Genomic DNA, 19,441 nt, shown 5'->3' with positions numbered 1-19,441 from the left:
GGTTACCCTGAACCTAGCAACAACGGTGCTAGCGAATATAGCAATGAGTAGGCCTGCAACCCTATATACATACGATCAAGATAGCGAAACTGTCGATGACATCCACAAAGTAAGCTCGACTGGTGAAGGGTGAGTAGGGTAGAGAGAAAGGTAGGAAGTTGTATTTAATAAGAACAAGAGATGGCTCCGTCCGTTGTGAATGGCGGGGAACCACGCGAGCAGGAAGAAGAGGTATGTTGAAGGTCCCTAGGTAGGGTGGTCTTCATTTCGGGTGTTGTTCGGTTGTTGCACGTTTAACCTAATGTAATCTTGTATAAAAGACCCATCACCACTTACTTGACCTTACACACACCCTATTCAACATTGTCTGCATGAAAAAAGGTCTTGCATTCAGTTCTGTCATCCTCATAACCCTTTTTTGTTCCTCCACTTACATGGTATTAAACGTCAACAGTGGAATTAGACTGGATAATGAGGTTGAGGGGTTGTTGTAACTGTAATAAGCAAGGTTAGAAGTGTGTAAGATTGTGTAAGATTGTGTATGCTGCCAGATCAATTGACATTGGTAGTTATATATTTATCTTATGGAAAGTTGTAGTAGTGGGGCGGGCTGGATTCCATCTTCTTCATCTATTATTATTATTGGTGGCGCAGGCACTGTGGCGGCAGGGCAATGCGGATGATTGTAAGGTTGAGAGAAGAATTTGAAGACTGAATGCTTAGCATTTCGCACATCTCTATCATACAAAAAAAAGTAAAATCACTATGATTTTTCGGGTGGCAATCAAGGTTTGAAAAAAATCGACACTGGCAGTTACATAGACGATGGCGATGTCTTCATGGGAAACAGGATTGACGATAGAAACGGCATCATCCGAATCTAGGGAATAAAACGGTTTATCTGTTGCATGACGTAGTTAGATTACTCTAAAAAAAAAGAAAAAAAGAAAAAAAGAAAAAAAGAAAAATTGTGGAAATGTCACCTTCCAACATTTCATAGGTGGAACGTCATGTAGTTCAAAATCGTCTACTATTATGTAGATCTTCATGACGCTTTGCAAGTTGTTTGTATGTGTTAAAAGGACACATACATATCTATTTCCGGGCCATCATTAGTCCCCAAAGCAAGACCATTTGCATTATTATTATTATTAATATTGTAAATTTGTATGTAATTCAGCATCATTGTGGAAATGTGCCGCTGACAAATGCGCCGGACGCTGTGACAAATAATCCCACCGAATCGGAACATTTCTCGCCGACTTTTGGAATGGCACTTTAACTCTTTTAACTCTTAATATACTTTACACTGCGTAGTCTTGAGGTTCACTGAGGTTGGTTGTTGTGGCCAAAACCAGAAGCCAGTTTTTGGCGCGCCTTGACATGATTGGTGCCCAGGTACGGAGTAGTTAGTTAGTTACCCAGCAGCAAAGTTGGACCAATGGCAAAAAAATGCCACGCGAGGGTTGCCGAGGGCCATGCGCCAGACGCCAGACGACGGATTAACTAACTACGTAAACGCCCAGAAAATGCCCTCATCCCCTTCCCCGTTTAACCGCAAAACTAAAAAACTAAATTTGGCATTGATATGACTGGGAAAGGAAAAGCATCTTAAAGCAAGCGGGATGTGCCAGGTGGCTTGCCCTGCTGCTAGGTTCTGCTTGGTATGTATGTCCTCAGCGTACTGTCCAATGTCCATGTACATGTACATACAGACATACAGACATACAGACATACATACATACATACATACATGTGCATATACCTAGGCATCCCGTCGGCCCGGCTCTTTGATGTATGTTATCCCGGTTATAAGCACTAACTAGTGCAGCATAAATGGGGACAAAAAGGCAAAACTCAGCCGGAACCGAGCCAGAATAACTTGGTTCCAAGTAACCCTAGACGTTTTGCCCTTGCCCTGGTATTTGCTCATAAGCTGGACGGAGTCGAATCCATCCAAATAGTGGCAGTTGGTAATGACTTTTTTTTGACGATCGATACTCTCGGACATAAAGAGACCCTATATTTCTTATTATTCTTTACGTTTCTATCCTGCCATTTTTTTTTTAGTTTTTTATCGACACTTTTTCTCTATGGTTCATATGCAAGCGAGTACAGGTCCTTTGTCTTTTTTTGCCTCTTTTTTGTTTGAAAGCCCACGATGGTAGCCGGCGAAGAAGAAAAAACGAACAATGAGATGGCGGCATGGGATAAACCTACTCCGCCCATACATTCGGCAGGCCCAGCTGCTGCGCAACAGGGGAATTCCGATGCCACTCTCGATCTTCAGCAAAGCAAAGAGCTAGACCTATCGCCCAGCTCTTCATGCTCTGAAGGCAGCAAACTTTCAGAGCACGGCCAAGCTGCCGAATCGGCCAAGCCGCAGCGGACCTGGTACCAGCAGCTAAATCCATTCCGATGGCGCCAGATCCCCCCCATACCTACCGAAAGGACTATATCCAAAGAGCATGGAGCTGGATATCTGAGCTTGATAACATTTCAATGGATGTCTTCGTTGATGACGGCAAGTACTTCTTCCCCTTTTGTTAAAAATATATAGTGAAGAAACTCAAAAACCAAAAGTTTCGTGCTCGTGGATATATCATCTATTGGGCGTTTGAAGAATCTCCTCCGCTTACATTTTTCTTAGACCGGATACCTGCGCCCGCTGGAGGTCCAAGATATTTGGTTGGTGAATCCGGATAGGTCATTAGACGTTCTTGTAGACAAGCTTGAACGGGCATTCCAGGATCACGTCGACCGTGGCGATCGCTATCCGCTATTATGGGCGATATACGAAATGTCCAAATTTGAATTTTGGTTGGGCGGTATCTGTGCATTATCTTCAAGTCTTCTCCAGGTTATGACGCCCTTCGTCTCACGGTATCTTATCCAATTTGCCGCGGATGCTTATGTTGCGAGGCAGACCGGCGAGCGCGCCCCAGACATTGGACATGGTATTGGAATCGTTATAGGGATATGTTGCATGCAAGTCTCGCAAAGCCTTGGTACAGCCCAGTTCTTCTATCGAGGGATGATGGTCGGAGCCCAAAGCCGTGCTGCGCTTATCAATATGATATTCTCCAAGGCCTTGAAGCTTTCCGGTCGTGCGAAAGCGGGTGGTAAAGCCACCACCAAAGACTCAGAAAATAAGGACACACAGAGTACATCCGACGATTTGGAATCTCTTCGAGAAGCCCGAGATGGCATTCTTAAAGGAAAATTCCAGAAGAAACCTGGGAAGTCTAAAGGTCCCAAAGCAGGGCCGGACGCTGCTGCGGGCGTTGCCGGTGATGGCACAGGGTGGAACAACGGCAGGATCGTCACTCTAATGAGCGTCGATACAGATCGCATTGATAGAGCGCTTGGGCTGTTCCACCTACTCTGGACATCTCCCATATTGATCATAGTCGCTTTGATCGTCCTCATAATTAACATCGGCTACAGTGCCCTTTCTGGATATGCGCTGTTAGTTCTCGGGGTACCATTCCTCACTTACTCTATACGTTCCCTTATTAGGAGACGAAAAAAGATAAACAAAATGACAGATCAGCGCGTCTCTCTCACGCAGGAAATCCTGATGGCCGTCAGATTTGTCAAGTTTTTCGGCTGGGAGAGTAGCTTTCTGAACCGGTTAAAGGACATTCGGCAACGCGAAATTTCCGCAATTCAAGTCGTCCTATCCATACGAAATGCGATTCTATGTATATCAATGGCGCTTCCCGTGTTCGCTTCAATGTTGGCTTTTATAACCTACTCGCTATCGAACCACGCATTGTCTCCTGCCCCGGTATTCTCGTCACTCGCACTATTCAATGCGCTCCGCATGCCGTTGAACATGCTGCCTCTTGTGATCGGACAGGTAACTGATGCATGGACGGCCTTGGGACGAATTCAAGAGTTCCTTCTAGCTGAAGAACAACAAGAAGACATAAAACAAAATCCCTCCTTAGCTCCTGCTATTAAGGTTGAGGATGTATCATTTACCTGGGAGCGTTTAGCTACCGACTTAGAAAAGGAACCCGACAAGAAATCCGACAAAAAAGTAGGTAAAAAAGCGGAATTGGACGGATCTACGCATCATCTTTCAATCGAACCCTTCGAACTCAAAGACTTCACCTTTGAGTTTGGTCGTAATGAACTTATTGCGGTCATTGGAGCAGTTGGATGCGGTAAAAGCTCGCTTTTGTCAGCCTTGGCTGGAGATATGCGTCTGACAAAGGGCAAGGTGACCATGAACGCTTCACGCGCCTTTTGTCCTCAGTACGCTTGGATCCAGAATGCGACCGTGAAGGAGAACATCCTCTTTGGTAAAGAGTATGACGACGTGTGGTATAATAAAGTTGTAGATGCTTGCGCCTTAAGGACTGATTTCGACATGCTCCCAGCCTCTGATGCGACGGAAATTGGTGAACGAGGAATTACTGTTTCCGGGGGACAGAAGCAGAGACTCAATATCGCTCGAGCTATCTATTTTGATGCGGATCTTATACTCATGGACGACCCATTATCAGCTGTTGATGCCCATGTTGGGCGCCATATCATGGATAACGCCATTTGCGGATTGCTCAAAGATAAATGCCGAGTCCTTGCAACCCACCAACTGCACGTCCTCAGCCGATGCGACCGCATTATATTGATGGATGACGGCCGGATATCATCCATCGATACTTTCGACAACCTCATGCGTGACAATGAAGTGTTCCGTCAGCTATTGGCGACCACCTCCCAGGAGGAGGATACTTCAACGACTGAAAGAAGCGACGAGGAAGATGAGATCGAGGTTGAGAGTGTGGAAATGCCGAAAAAGAAAGCCAAAGCATCGAAACCGGGGCCCGCTCTTATGCAGCAGGAAGAGCGAGCCGTTAGTTCAGTTAGCTGGGGAGTTTGGCGAGCATATATTTCGTCGTTTGGCATGGTCATAAACGGTCCGTTGATCATTTTGTCGCTGATTTTGTCCAGCGGAGCAAATATAGTGACAAGTCTGTGGCTTTCATACTGGACCTCGGACCAGTTCCGCCTGGAAACCGGCCAGTACATTGGTGTATACGCAGGACTAGCTGGTGTTCAGGTGTTTCTCACATTTGCATTCTCTACAATTCTGTCAGTGAGCGGAACGAATGCCAGCAGGTCGATGTTTCATAAAGCGATGACGCGGGTTTTGAGAGCTCCAATGGCTTTTTTCGATACCACCCCGATGGGCCGTATTGTTAACCGATTTTCGAAGGACGTTCACACTATGGACAACGAGTTGACCGACGCAATGCGGATTTACTACATTACCCTTGCCCTAATTATTTCCATTATGATTTTGATTATTGTGTTCTTTCACTATGTAAGCATGCCGGAATATTTGAATTAGTTTATTTTGGAAAGGAGCTGACAGGTATATTCATTCTACAGTTTGCAGTTGCTCTTGGCCCTCTTTTCATTTTATTCCTGGTAGCGACAAATTATTATCGAGCATCAGCGCGAGAAATGAAGCGTCATGAAGCAGTGCTCCGTTCCACTGTTTTTGCCCAGTTTAGCGAGGCTATATCGGGGACATCATCAATTCGAGCTTACGGCGTGCAGGCGCACTTCCTCCGTCGCCTCCGTGCTGCACTCGATAATATGGACAGCGCATATTTTCTGACCTTCGCGAACCAAAGATGGCTAAGCGTCAGATTAGATGCTATTGGCATACTCCTGGTTTTTGTCACAGGTATATTAGTGGTCACTTCAAGATTCAATGTCTCGCCTAGTATATCGGGATTGGTGTTGTCCTATATCCTCGCCATATCGCAGATGTTGCAGTTCACCATTCGCTGTCTAGCTGATGTCGAAAATAGCATGAATGCCACTGAGCGCGTTCATCACTATGGAACAGAGCTAGATGAGGAAGCACCACTCCATCTTATCGAATTAGACAGCCAATGGCCGCAAACAGGCAGCATTTCATTTTCTAACGTGCAGATGCGATATCGTGAAGGCCTTCCACTGGTCCTGCAGGGACTGAACATGGATATCCGAGGCGGCGAGCGTATCGGGATTGTCGGACGAACTGGGGCCGGCAAATCAAGTATCATGTCTGCTCTGTTCCGAATAACAGAGCTCTCTGGCGGGAGCATCAAAATTGACGGCATAGATATATCCACTGTCGGCTTACACGACCTGCGATCTAGACTCGCCATCATCCCCCAGGACCCTGCTTTATTCCACGGCACTATCCGATCGAATCTTGATCCCTTTAACGAGCACAGCGATTTGGAATTATGGTCTGCACTTAGGAAAGCCGACCTGGTTGGCCAAGAAACACCCTCAGACTCTTCAGTCGACCAAACCAGCTCCTCGCCGACGGCCAAGCAGCCCCAACAGCGCATCAACCTGGACACCGTGGTCGAAGAAGAAGGATTAAACTTCTCTCTCGGCCAGCGGCAGCTCATGGCACTGGCGCGCGCCCTCGTTCGCGATTCGCGCATTATCGTCTGTGACGAGGCAACCTCCTCTGTCGATTTTGAAACGGATCGTAAAATCCAGAAAACCATGGCGCAGGGTTTCAAGGGTAAGACGTTGCTCTGTATCGCGCATCGGTTGCGGACAATCATCAACTATGACCGCATCTGTGTGATGGATCAGGGGCGGATTGCTGAAATGGATGAGCCGCTGAAGCTGTGGGAGAAACCAGGGGGAATATTTCGGGGCATGTGTGATCGGAGCGGGATTTCGAGGGAGGACTTTTTGGTTGGGTTTGACGATTAATTTCGAGGATAAGCGTCTTGCATGTATATATATATATCTCTCTATTGTTTTTCTCAAGGTAAAAACCAATTTCTTCCATGGTTCAAGACCAAAAAATTTGGTAAATAGTTGGCGTTTTGCTGGAGTAGATACCATTTGACTAAAGAGATAATAAGTTAATCAATGCGGAATAGAATTAAGCAATCCAGGGATAGGAAAGCTATCAGCAACAAGCAGAAATAGAAGATCAGTTCATCTTTGTTCTATCGCGTCCACCAGTTTATTATATGACGCCCAATGATATCAAAAATCATGTGATCTTGTTTATTTTACCATGATTTTCAAGAACCAAAAGACACTCGATCTGCGAAGCTAAATTCTAGACTGTACGTGTATCGCATCCCTTGTTACTCGTCGATCGATCGCCTATATAGACACACTCTAGTATACAGAGCTATACTGACAGGTTTCTAGGCAGCATGAACTGATGATACCGAGCATGCGCTGCTCATTATTCTTCTGTCTTATCTGTGCCACAACGGAAAACAGCTCTCACCAAAGGGAGGGCAAAGCTCAGCGTTTGCATGCATGGGTTGAGCAGGGTCTGAGATGCTTGGATAGACCACCGGGTGGACTAGGGGCGACAGTAGGGACTGTTAGTTTCCCACTTTTTTCAGGTCGTACAAAGTAGGGATTACCTAGAGATATTCACTATTCACATGGTCATGCTTCCTTCTCTCTTCCCCTTTTTTATTGTCACACAAACAGACACAAGCTAATGATCTCCTGCTCCACCGCGAATACAAATTTCAGGTAGTCCGCAGTATTGGCTATCTTGACAATCCAGCGCAAGTTGCCTATAACTGTTGGGTAAAATACAGCAGAACTGTTGCACCAAACGGCTCGTTGATGCGCACACACCCGCTCGGGATAATATGCCTTGCTTCTACGCTTCCCGTGACATTCCAGATTGCGGCAGACTTCTCAGGCATCACCCATGCAGATCCCCGGTGCATCGTAAGCTGTTGTGCCGTGACAGGGCTCATTCGCGGCATTCTGCACGGAGAAGTAGAACGTAGATGAGATTATCGAGGAGGCTTTTGGGTGGGCCGATGAGTGGGTGACAAGTCGAGCTAGAGGCGCGTCTCGATCGGATTGTACTCCGACGGGCTCAAAGGCAGAAGCGACGACGGAGCCGCCAAACCACCACATGCTGCTTGCTGCTTTCGAGAAAGTGATTACGGAGCTTACATACCTTTGAGGCAGGAGATGCTGACACAAACGCATGCGTGGCCGGGGCTCTTCTGGGGTGTTTGTTCGGTTATAATTCCCTGGCGCCACAGTGGCGCGATGGTAAGGTGCATCTCGACTGGATGGTGGGGAAGTGCGAGGCACTAAGCCAAATGGTCGGGGGTGGAGGCTTCCTGTGCGGATATTGGGCAGCGGCCAAGATATCAGGGAAATCAAGCCCCAGACACTGCGATTGACGGCGGGAAAGGGCTGCTAATTGCGGAGGAATTAAAGAAGAGGGAGCAGGAATTTATATAAGTTATTGGTATTCTGTACCTGTTGAGAAGTAACGAGCCGGTGGAGCAAGAGGGGTTGGAGGCTGCTGAGAGCGTTGGAATTTTCTCGAAGTTGAATGAGTACCTGAGTAAATAGATTAACTTGTTATGTTATTGGCTATCGTTTTTCTATTGTTCTTTTTCCCGAGATCCCTGTGGCTCTGATTGGGACATTTTCTTGTCCATGATATGCTGTGCATAAATTGGGATTTCCACTCTGTCGCACACCAGAGCACAGCACCAAGTTGAGTGACAAGTCTGGAATGGAAGTTACAGCACATTCCAACCAAATTCAAGAATCGACAATCTCATCACTTTTTTTGTTTTTTTGTTTTTATTTTTTATATATTTTTTAATCTCCAGATGAGATGGCCCTTGTGTGCCAACGGCACTCTGCAATACGACTGTGTTTTTGCGTCCGTCATTTATTAGCCTTTGCCCCCGAGAACTTAATCTGGCGGATGTGGTGAGATGCTCAACAAATCATGGACAAGAAAGAACCACTGGACCAGCGCTCAAAGAAACTCCCAGGCAGCTTGGCTCGCTTGGCGGTAGAGTGTCGAGCCTGGATGGCCCTTACAATTTTAAAATTCAAAAGAACCATGCAGCCAGTCAACTAACTAAAACGCTCCGGTCTAGCCGTGGGTGCTAACCATTTGGGCATCCGGAGCCTGGCCTAGTGGACTATCCCCAGCGACTATTGGCGGGCCTTCAACCTAAGCTCCTGTTTTAGCTGTTGATCCAGTGAGTTCTGCCCTTGCAGACGGCTCCCAGAGCTTACGCAGTAAGGCGTTTTTGCTTTTTTGGGGATTGACAGGAGTGGACCACCATGGCCCAATTCCCCCCCCCAAAACCCAGCTTCAGTTCGCTCACCTAAGGTCCCTCCCCCGGAATTGGAATCCAGAGAATTCGTTTCGCTCTGCCTCCTGAAACCTCGAATGAGTTGAAATTCGATACCATTCTGATTTATTTAAATATTTCATCTCCGGGGAACTGAGGCTTTCTTTCGACCAACCAAACGGAGCGACCCGTGCTATATCCTTGCCGGTGTTAATTCCACGTTTTATCACCCCTGAGACCACTTTTCGAGCTCAATTCCAACACCGAACAACGAAACATTCACAAGGGAAAATGACAAAATCATACCACAAGGAATGATGGCGACAATCGTCGGTCCTGCCCAGTAAAAACCCTGTTAGACAGACCGGGGAGAGCCTTCTGGACAGCCAGCACTAGTTTGGTGAGAAGGGGAAGGTGTCGCCGCTACCTCTCGCCCCCTCTATTCCAAGCATTCAGTCGTGTGCTTTCGCCAATTCATCATTCTCCTTCTCCGCAAAGTTAATACATACCTACCACCTTGTCCTGGCGAATCCCATTGAACATTTCTTAACTCTCTTGATACTCCGTTCCTCGGCGACACCATATATCTTAGCACCTTCGATTTTTTCCTTCGCATCAATAGACACCCTCAGAAATAGTCGCATATAGATTTCTCGAACGATTTTTCCCTGTTTTTTCAGCATAAACTCATCTCTCCACTCCCAAGAAACGATAGATGCCTATTGAGGCATAAAGAAATTCGAATCGAACAATCGAAACCCGGAAATTGAAACCCGTTTCAACCCGATGACGCAGCTCTAAAACTACGAACAGAAATAACCAGCAACATTACGACCCCTATCTTCGGAACGAGGAAATAATATATTTTCGCTCTCCCTCAGCAGAGTGTGCATAACACACTACAACTCCCAACCACATCCCCAATGGCTTCAATTAGCCAAGACGTCAAGGTGTTCGATGCAGGATTCGATCCGTATTCCCCTATGGAGCAGCAACTCACGCCTGTTGACGAATGCGACCCCAACAATACCAAAAGCTTATCAGCCTGGACGACGCAGGAAGAAACTCTCCTACCTTCACCGAACCCATGCCATCGCCCACCCAGTAGCCCAGCAGGGAGCGATTTCGACCCTTCGCGAGGAGCAAAGCCATTATCCCCATTCTACATACACCCAACAACCCGCACATCGCTCGAACAAGTGAGAAGTGAGGCGCAGGCGTATTGCCAGGGATACAAGCTGCACGATGCGGAGAATGGGTATCAGGTGCCCATTAAGCCATCGATGGATGGCCAGGGAAGTGATAGAGGGCTCTGGGGCCCCTGCCCAAATAGCAGACGCAAGAAGTCCAAGTGGCTAGGCAGGCTTAGCCGGAAACAGAGGCTCGCCGTCAAGGGCTTGATTGCGTTGTTTATTGCGGGATCTATGGTGGGAATAGGATTAGGTATTTCCATCTCGCTCGGCGGAGGGGTCTGGAAATCAAAGAACCAACAAGGGGAGATTCCGAGGCCGGGATGAAGGCAGGCGGAGGATTGACAAAGGTATGAATATCTAAGTATGCGACCGGACCATTGGCTAGCGATACTACTTCACCTAGAGAGATGTCATTGAAGAATGTCAGCTAACAAAGTTGAAAGGGATAGAATAATGTTGCGCTTTTTCTTTTTGGGCTAATTAAGGGCACTTTGGTGCGACCGCATTTCATGATGAATGCGCCACGTGCTTTTCCAACCACACTCGTTCTTGATTCCTGTTTTGCGCCGTCGGCTTAATATTAAATAGACATACCTCGTCGTCGTGCTCGATTCCAATGAAGCCGCGGCTGTTAGATACGTCTCCGTAACAAAGAGAATTGGCAGACAAAGATGATCAATGGCACACTGCAACGCGGCTCCAAGGTGTTAATTGGGATATGATATTTGGGACACAGGCGTTATTTTTCCTTCCTCATTCTTTTCCCTCGTTCATTTTCTTATTTGTCTTTCCTTGCTTTTCTTTCCGTTTGTCTTTTTTTCTGCATATATCAAGGGAAAGCGAGCAAGTGACTAAATTCCCTAGAAGGGGGAATTCTTCATATTGTTGTTCCTCATACATGCATCCCCGGCGTCCATGGAAGCGATTCGATGCTCAAAGCACCAGGCAATCTCTCATTATAATACATAAGTGAAAGACAAAGGCCAAAATGAAATCTTAATACTTAATTCACGCCTAAAAAATATACAAAAGAAGAGCAAGAAATGAAATCAGAAGTGAATATACAAAGCAGTCGAGCAAAGAGAATAATGAACCGGATCTGTTCGGCACGGCATATCACATGATCTCCGGATAGACATAATTCCGTCTCCATGCCCCATTGGGTAGTTTAGTCACCTGACCCACAGTTTTTGCTACAAAACCATCCAACTTCCCATCCGAGATGTTGATTTCTTTTCCTTCTCTTTTCTCTCTCCATCAAAAAGTAAACAGAACCAGCCACGACCGTCGTTTTTAGACCAAAAATCGCATCCCACAGCGACGTGTTGCCATGAGACCCCCCTAATAAAAGGGCGGGTTTCAGTGGTTCTGGAGAATGATCTATTGCAGTCCTTGATAGGAAGTTTCTTTCCCGTTGATATTACGGGTCCTCTTAATTGAGGGCGATGGGAAGGGAATGTCGATGACGGGATACATTTTATCTTTCTTTTTTTTTTTTTTCTCTTTTGAATGACGAGAGGAGAGATTGTGAGCAAGTTTTGGGCATTGGAGTTGGTGTTTGATTCGGCCGCCGCTGGGTTCTTTCGCTTGCTCTGCGAGTTGGGTAGAAAGCGCTCTGTGTGTGTATGGAATTACAACATCACATGGCACTATGGCCATCTTATTAATGGATGAGGTGCGGTTTCTATGCTTGCAGGGCCGTGTATATGCGCTTGTCTCGCGTGAGCTGTGTGATTGATATCTCCCGCCAATTCCACCGCCGCTTCATACTTGCCCCTAGCTTGTTGCCCAAAGAAGTTTTTTTTTTCGGTCAGCATTATGTATTACTGGAATTATATGCGTTGTTTCCTTTCCTTTCACTTTTTCTTCTTTTCGCGGATATCATATGATGTGATATTTACAAAGATGCGATACGTTGATATATTTGGGGCCATTTTTCCCACGCTTGTTTCCGCCTTTCTCTTTCACTCACCGGAAACCTGATCCTGGGTTGTCTGATAGACTCGTTTGAGGCCGAGAGATTGCACACAAATACTTCCATTCCACAAGAATGGTGGTAGTGCTGGTGCTGGAAATTGTAATTATATATGAGAGGATATGGTATGAGGCGAACACGAACTGTCAATGTTTTTATCTTAGTCCCGCTCGTCCCTCATTGGCGCCCATCTCAATTGTGTTCCGGTTTGTTGGTGCCATTTTCTCTCCATATTCAACCCTATATTTGATCGACATCCTCCGTTCAGCGAGTAGTCCGTACTCCCATCAAAATTGACCTAGTATCCAGAGTGATGGGCGGGCTTGTGGCTAGCAGACGTTGAGCAGGGTCAACAGAGCGGCAGAGGATACGTATTTCTCAATGCCTAGGTCAAGAGAAGTAGAAGTTGCGCACACTTGTGAGGTTCAGAACATCTAGTGCTTTGACATATATTTCCGCCTGGGTATTAAGATGACTTGTAGCGTCCCCAGTTCAGCATCTCTGGATCCCGCTTCCCGGGCGTCGCCATCCGATTCCACGCCATTATTAGCCGGCAGTAAAATGAAAGATAGGGATGAGCCTGATAGTTAGATCAAAAGGCAATGCTGAACTGGTATATCCCATTTGCATCCTGAAATAGGCTTCATTTACGTGTTCGTTGCATATAATATGGAGCGGTGAACGAGACAGCACTCAATGCGTTTTAACACGGAATCTGGGGAGGGTACCGGACGACGACGACGACGACGACGACGATGATGATGATGATGATGATGATGATGATGACAGTTATATACTGTGTCAAGCTCAAGCTTGATGACTATGAATCCATTTCCATTATTTGTCTATCTGAAAGCAGACCACGCCGTCATCAAGTAAGTACGGAAGGGTTGCGATAAGCCGACCACAGCCGCTTTACGATGCAGTTGTTCGTTAAATTCATTCGTCTTCAGGATGAATCTCACTAGACATGACCCTCCCAGCTGTAGCAGTCTCAACCTGCCTCGTCGACTCCACTGAGTTCCACGGCCCTGTTGCTATTTGAGAAGTCATAAAAGGTGAGCATTTGGAGCACTCGCAGGTGCCTTACATCTCAATTAAAACGAGAAAAGAGAAACGAGAACACATACTTGCCATCTTGGATTCTGCTGTGCTCTTGTATTTACCACCTCTATGCCTGTGCTGGTGATGATGGACAAGAAGAGGCGTTGTTGATGACGGCGATGGCAATAAAAACAAGAAGCAGCATGTGGTAGTTGGGAGATCTCAAGGGTGGGTGACTAAGGGCTAAGAAGAGACTGTGGACAACTTCGCCAGCGCACGGAATTACTTTCTAGGCATATTTTCACCTTTGCTAATTGCGGTCTAGTTGCGGTGCCTAAAGCACAACGAAACAACTTTGTTCACTCCCGCCCGTCCACAGCCTGTCAGTAGAGTGGCGGAGAGCGCAACTGCGCGAATGGAAGAAAATATCTTAACCGCCCCTTGTTAGACAGCGTGGTTGCTAAAGTTTAGCAGAAAGAGATATGCTAAATAACGCCGGGGAATCCATAGCGACTACGACAATTCGCACAAGAGAGCTGCGCTTCGAATTTGCTGAAAATACCAAATTTGGGAGATGAAATGAGGCAATGCCTAATCTCGCTCTGGCTGGTTTGTGATTTGAATATCCTTCGTCGCTCGAAATAGAAACCAAGAAACAGTTCTACCCCCGCCCAAAATGGCGGTTATCACCTGAAGAGCGGACTGATACTGCTGCTCGTCCAATCAACGCAGGTATAAAATTAGGGGGTTGATTCAGGAGCGTTTCCGATAATATGAAACGGATCTACGCAGCGTAGAACCCGTTTCAGATTTCTATTTCGAGCTCTTGAAACCAAGTAAGACGTGCAGAACAATCCTGCACGCAAAAAGGGGTGTTTCGGACTGTGACTGGTTCAAGGGAAACGGGCTTGTTTCATCCTAAATCAGCCCAGAATAGAAACCAACCATTTTAGTTTCTGTGGCTGGACGAGGATCAAGGAAAGCCATGGCCGCCAGCCAAAGACTGTTTCCAGCAGCACAGAGGACAGTTGCCGACCGACTTTCGCAATAACCACCTAACTTACCATGGCATGGCGGTGAAGCCAGACGAGATTGCTTCATTCGAGCATAGAACAAGCCTCCCCCGGCCAATACTAAACCCTTCTGGTCGTTTTGTTAGACATGAAACTTCGTTCTAGCCGTCAGAAATGGGATATCGCATGGCCAAGCGGATGGAAAGAACAAATCAAGCATTTGTGGATGGCTCGGCGGATATCTGTACTATGCTATGTTTAATTTCATACAGGACATTATGCATGGCTGTCGCGCAGAAGGGGGAATTGGCCAGTGAAAAGGTCGTCGTAGGATTTCCAGAGGACTGGGGTAGAATATGCATAACAACTGCTGGCGCTGTGGGCTCTTGGAGAGGGAGATGCCAGGTATAAAGATCGGTAAATACTCTCGATATAACTCGTTGACAATAAGTTGCCGAATCACCAGTTACGGCGAGGAGCGCGACAAAAAAACGGACCAGGAGGAACGGCATATCATTACTCTGCACAGGATGTCATTTACGGGGGGGCAAAGGCGACGCAGCCAACAGCAGGCGCCAGAACCCCGAAGTGGGTAGTTGGCGTGCTGTGAACCGCTTGATTTTGGAGCTTGGGATTTGCTGGAAAAGCCTGCAGGGAGTTTTTACCGCTGAGTTGCTGGTCGAGCCGCCCGGGTTGAACAACACAACCTAAGCACGCGCTGGACAGCAAAGCTTCGGGCACGAACCAGGGAGCGAAGCTTGGAGTTGCTGTTTTGCTGCTACTACACCCTGTGGCACAAAAGATTCCCGCTGGATGGTCAATTGGCCGTCATGGGTTTGCCGAGTTGACTTTGATCCCGTTTTTTTTACTTGTTTATTTATTTATCTTTGTTTAACACAGGGCCAGTTTATACCCCAGGCTGTGCGGGAGGTTAACCATAAGCATACACATAGCAGGCGGTTACAGTGGTGGATCAAGGGCGGTGAAGTCGACCTTTACAGGCTGAGCATGATATAAAAGAAGGTCTCCAGCCCAGAGAGAGAGCCTGGGAAGTTCATTCAGATGTTTGATCGCCATTGCATCCGGTGGCCGAAATTTCTTACTTACTTTACCCCCCGTTTCAGTGCCTCGAGCCTCTGTGACTTCGTTCCATTGTCAAGGGCAGTTGTCGACATCCCGGGACACCCACCACCCACCCTATTGTCGCCTGAAATTGGTACGTCTGAACGAACATGGGGCTCAAAATCCTAGCCTATCGTGAAAGCAGAAGTGTGAATATTATTGGGGGCTAATAATTGCTGTCTAGTGCCCTAACTCTCTTCCCCAAGCCCACGTCAACCTGCTGCAGCTGGGACTCCTGGGAGCAACAAGCCGTCACCACCACCGCAATCGCCCCAACTGCATGACCGAAAGTGTGATCACGGTTGTGTGGTCAATTGCAGGCGCCTCCATCCAATCACTGCGCCGCATTGCCAGTCCGCCGCCGCTGGGCCTTGGCTGTGCTAGGGCTTGCGCTACCCCGTGGTTAGGCTCTTTGCATGCTAGTTGCTGCTAAACTTGGCCCTTGGAGTGTGCTGCTGAAACCGCCGAGCTGCTACTGGTCAGATTTACGCGCCGACCCCCCAGCTGGCACCAGACAAGCGTCATATCATCCTCACGCCTGGTTCCCTCCCTCCACCCTCCAAACCCAGAAGAAGAGCAACACACAAGGGTTGAAGTACCCTGTTCGGCTTCCAGGGAAAGTTATTTGCTTTTCCAATTCCTAAATTCGTCCCATACAGCGTGTTTTATGTGTGTTTTCCTCCTCTCAGTCGTTCTCCAGCATTCTTGTATTAAAGCTCGCTACCGCCCGCACTTGTTACTTGCTTTCTTTCTTCGGTCTCGCTCCCCAAGGCTTCTTGACCTCCCAACCCTCTGGTGTGGCCATTGATTTGTACTTTCTTCGTGCCCGAGACATTCACTTGTTGTATCGGCCGCCTACTTTTTTTTTTTATTACGGACAGTTAGTTACAATCATTGCCGTTCACCATGCCTCCCTCTTCGAAGCCCGTCCTGCCTCCCATCTCTACATCAAAGTCTCCAACCTTCCCCTCTGAACTTCATCAGAGCCCCGTGCAACTCATGGGAAAGCTGGAGTGTCTCAAACAAGAGGATGCTCTGCAGAAAACACCTATCACACCCCCTGTGGCCTATGCAGACTTCCTCAAGTCAGTCACTCCTGTCTTGACAAGTCCGATGAGAACTGGCTCTTCTATACTATCTGAACGGAGCTCAGGACACTCGTCCCCAACCACTCAACCTTCAACTGCTAGCAGCACGTTCTTCTGTTCCTGCGACAGCCACAAGCCTCACAAGTCACCAGCTGTCTCCATACCACCGCCATCTCCATTTGCTCACCCAAGATCCGCCAGGACTCCCAAATCCTTGCGCGCACTAAGAATACCGCCATCCCCAAGTATGCGCTCACCCTTGAGCGCTTCGTCTCCCAAAAGCGCTTCTTGCACATCAGCACGGTCGCAATTTTCCCCATCAGACTGGTGCGTCTCGCCAGGCGCTCGGTATTTCGAACCTTCTCGAAGCGCATCTGGACGGTCTGTTTGCGTTCGACATGTTGTCACCCGCACAGTAACCTACAAGCGCACCCCACTGGATCCAGCGCCCAAAGGCAAACGAAGGAAGACCAATGAATGAACGACTGGAAAAGAGCCCAAGCTTTTCTCAGTCTATTCATACCTATATTCCTCCCTCATTCGACATCACTCCAACCTTCCACCATCCATTGTCTCTACCGACATGGCACCTACTAATCCCATCCTATTACCTCTCCGTCATATCTAGGCCCATTCAATGCCTTGAGGGGGGCTTTGCTTGGCTATACCAGCGACGATACCCTCTTACGGCTTTAGTGTATTAATGCACACTGCACTGCGGCTGCAAAGGAGTGGCTCGCCCATACCGCAAAGTGACATGAGCTATCCCCGCGACGGGCACGTTCCTCATCATCACTCCCACTCTGGAGGAACTTGTTCCAGTACGACGAACAATCGTACCTTCCCGCCAGCTTACTAAATTCCAGCATTTATCTATGTGCTGAACCGACCATCCATCCTTCTTTTCTCCCACTTTTCTTTGATGTCTTCTACCCTCCAGCTTGGAGTTTTATGGATATATATACATATATGTGGCCCGGTGTTCCGGTTTGGCGCGTGCGTGGAATATGTTACGATTGGTTCTGTTCATTATGATACGGGGGTTTTGGTTTGGTCCCCCAGGGTTGGTTGGTTGGTTTGCTCCCATTTTACATATAACATTCCAAAGATCCAGCCAGGATGTTGAGGGAACGGGCTGTATCTGTATGGTTATTTGTTTTCCCCCTCTGCCCCGACGCCCTATTTTTTGTGTTTCCGACGTCCTACACTACCCACTACGGTATTTCCTTTGTATTTGGCGCTCTTCTTTTATTTATACGGTTATAACATACTACCTACATGTACCTGTCATGATCAGTCCAGGGATATCTATACTTTTGCATATTACGTACATATACCTATTTTTATTTTTTATTTTTTATATTTCGTTTTTGTTCCGCGTCTGTTTATCAGTTAACCGTATATATACACATACATAGCTCATGCTTTCCAGCACGCGCGAACGGGTCGGTGCTGCCGCCTGCCTGAATATATCCGACAATCTATCTTTAGCTCTTCAACAGTCAATCTATGTGAGCTTCAGCGTCCCTAGTAGTTAACGTAGTAATTGCGAGCGTACAAGCATCACCAAACGGATCATAGAACTTTCTCCTCACATACAATTAGCCGGGCAATCCCCTTCCGTCACATGGTTAACTAACTACCTCTATCCCGTCCTCAACATACTTTCTTTCTTGTCGGCCTTCATCCTTCCCTCATCCGCCTTCTGTCCCGAAACGCCCTCCCGACTCACAAGCCACAAGCCCAGATCTAAACCAACAACCAAGATCCGAGTGACGGCACTAACTATTTAGTGGTCGCTTAAAAACCAGGCCCTGTGCGAAAACATTAATCCCCCCGCCTCCCCCCCTCCCATTGGCTGCCTGCACAACAGTCAGTCGTGACCCAAAAAAGCAACGCGATCAACCCCGCCAAGAGACTACCCGCCAGTCATCCGCCTTGATTTTTTTGGAAGATGTTGGTTTTTGAGGGGGGGCATGACGAATGAGAATGGGCTTGTCGCTGCAGACCAGACTCGAGGATCTGCATGGCTGAGTGGCTGGGCTTTTGGCTCCTGCCGGGGGAGGGGGGAGACGCTCCTTAAGAATTGCAGATTTGCGATTGGTTTTATCCAGCATGTCGAATCACAGGGTGCCGTGCAGGAACAGGACGGATCGACACTCAGGGAGCATGGGGATTGGAGGTCCCGGGATTTCTTGCAGGATTTTTTAAGAGAGTGGGAGAGTGGCAGTGAGGGGAGGGGAGGGAGGGGTAGGTACAGTAGGACCAAAATATGTCCATGAGAGCGCTTAAAATAGCAAATTCCAGATGGCTTTACACAGCCAATCGGTTAAGCAGGACGGTGTCCACTGGCCAGCTGCTCTCCGTTTATTTTTGATTGGGTGGAAAGGGTCCTCTATGGCCTTGAAGATGTCTGGGGTTTAAACACTCTAGCCGTGGTAATCGTTATTATGTCCTCCGTGGTAAACAATATTTTCGGCGTGAGCGGGGGACGACTGGGCCTTATTTGTTAGACATTCATTCTGAAGCTTTGCAGTATTTTCTGCTGAGAGCCTGAATGGCAAGGTAGAAATAAAGGGAGGTAAAAAGCACCTAGTCCCACAAGCACAGAAGGCAACCCCAGCGTCGTCTTATTCAGTGCCAGCATCAAACGGTGGCCGGGAATGATGTGTACAGCAAGTAGCCCAGCTGTTGCTCATTGTATGTACAGTACGTAAATACGGTACATTATATTAGTTAGGCCTAAGTGTTGAGCATTGACTAAACAGATGGAACAAAGCACATTATATGGCTGATGAATGTGTTTGTCAGCGGCATCTTCGAGGTTATCGTAAGGGGTGACGGCGTATATATAAAGCGCGAGAAATTCTTGATACCTTGG

The 19,441-nt window shown here is 47.5% G+C and overlaps 4 protein-coding genes across 7 annotated transcripts; 3 read left to right on the top strand and 1 right to left on the bottom strand.

The window, feature by feature from the left end:
- The first annotated feature begins 1,319 nt into the window (after positions 1-1,319).
- BDBG_07337 (ATPase) lies at positions 1,320-7,018 on the top strand. Its single transcript, XM_031723051.1, has 3 exons — positions 1,320-2,524; positions 2,651-5,335; positions 5,404-7,018. Exons 1-3 carry the CDS (start codon positions 2,162-2,164, stop codon positions 6,739-6,741), a joined length of 4,386 nt encoding a protein of 1,461 aa, XP_031580125.1. The 5' UTR covers positions 1,320-2,161; the 3' UTR covers positions 6,742-7,018.
- On the bottom strand, positions 6,781-12,314 carry BDBG_07336. Of its 3 annotated transcripts, XM_031723048.1 has the most exons (4): positions 12,291-12,314; positions 10,913-12,098; positions 7,419-10,717; positions 6,781-7,354 (listed from the first exon to the last, which is right to left on the bottom strand). In XM_031723048.1, the coding sequence occupies exon 3, from the start codon at positions 8,005-8,007 to the stop codon at positions 7,705-7,707; it is 303 nt and encodes a 100-aa protein (XP_031580122.1). In that variant the 5' UTR covers positions 8,008-10,717; positions 10,913-12,098; positions 12,291-12,314; the 3' UTR covers positions 6,781-7,354; positions 7,419-7,704. The 3 variants fall into 3 exon arrangements, with proteins under 3 accessions (XP_031580122.1, XP_031580124.1, XP_031580123.1); XM_031723050.1 differs by lacking the exon at positions 12,291-12,314 and having other exon boundaries at positions 6,788-7,354; positions 7,419-9,325; positions 9,432-11,597; XM_031723049.1 differs by lacking the exon at positions 12,291-12,314 and having other exon boundaries at positions 6,788-7,354; positions 7,419-10,547; positions 10,617-11,597.
- On the top strand, positions 8,932-11,409 carry BDBG_07335. 2 transcript variants are annotated; one of them, XM_031723047.1, is made up of 2 exons: positions 8,932-10,665; positions 10,762-11,409. In XM_031723047.1, exon 1 carries the CDS (start codon positions 10,049-10,051, stop codon positions 10,640-10,642), a length of 594 nt encoding a protein of 197 aa, XP_031580121.1. In that variant the 5' UTR covers positions 8,932-10,048; the 3' UTR covers positions 10,643-10,665; positions 10,762-11,409. The 2 variants fall into 2 exon arrangements, with proteins under 2 accessions (XP_031580121.1, XP_031580120.1); XM_031723046.1 differs by having other exon boundaries at positions 8,932-10,679.
- Positions 12,315-13,262: 948 nt separating the features above from the next.
- BDBG_07334 (uncharacterized protein) lies at positions 13,263-18,762 on the top strand. The gene is made up of 3 exons (XM_031723045.1): positions 13,263-13,565; positions 13,678-15,566; positions 15,657-18,762. The coding sequence occupies exon 3, from the start codon at positions 16,379-16,381 to the stop codon at positions 17,039-17,041; it is 663 nt and encodes a 220-aa protein (XP_031580119.1). The 5' UTR covers positions 13,263-13,565; positions 13,678-15,566; positions 15,657-16,378; the 3' UTR covers positions 17,042-18,762.
- Positions 18,763-19,441: the final 679 nt, after the last annotated feature.

The sequence above is a fragment of the Blastomyces gilchristii genome (assembly GCF_000003855.2).
Source record: "Blastomyces gilchristii SLH14081 genomic scaffold supercont1.18, whole genome shotgun sequence".
NCBI classification, from domain to species: domain Eukaryota; kingdom Fungi; phylum Ascomycota; class Eurotiomycetes; order Onygenales; family Ajellomycetaceae; genus Blastomyces; species Blastomyces gilchristii.
This window is presented reverse-complemented; position numbering and strand designations above follow the sequence as displayed.

Coding starts and splice junctions, on each gene's coding strand:
- BDBG_07335 (XM_031723047.1), top strand. CDS start 10,049: ATGGCTTCAATTAGCCAAGACGTCAAGGTGTTCGATGCAGGATTCGAT.
- BDBG_07334 (XM_031723045.1), top strand. CDS start 16,379: ATGCCTCCCTCTTCGAAGCCCGTCCTGCCTCCCATCTCTACATCAAAG.
- BDBG_07336 (XM_031723048.1), bottom strand. CDS start 8,007: ATGCGTTTGTGTCAGCATCTCCTGCCTCAAAGGTATGTAAGCTCCGTA.
- BDBG_07337 (XM_031723051.1), top strand. CDS start 2,162: ATGGTAGCCGGCGAAGAAGAAAAAACGAACAATGAGATGGCGGCATGG. Junction 2,525..2,650: donor GGATGTCTTCGTTGATGACG/GCAAGTACTTCT, acceptor CATTTTTCTTAG/ACCGGATACCTGCGCCCGCT. Junction 5,336..5,403: donor TTATTGTGTTCTTTCACTAT/GTAAGCATGCCG, acceptor TTCATTCTACAG/TTTGCAGTTGCTCTTGGCCC.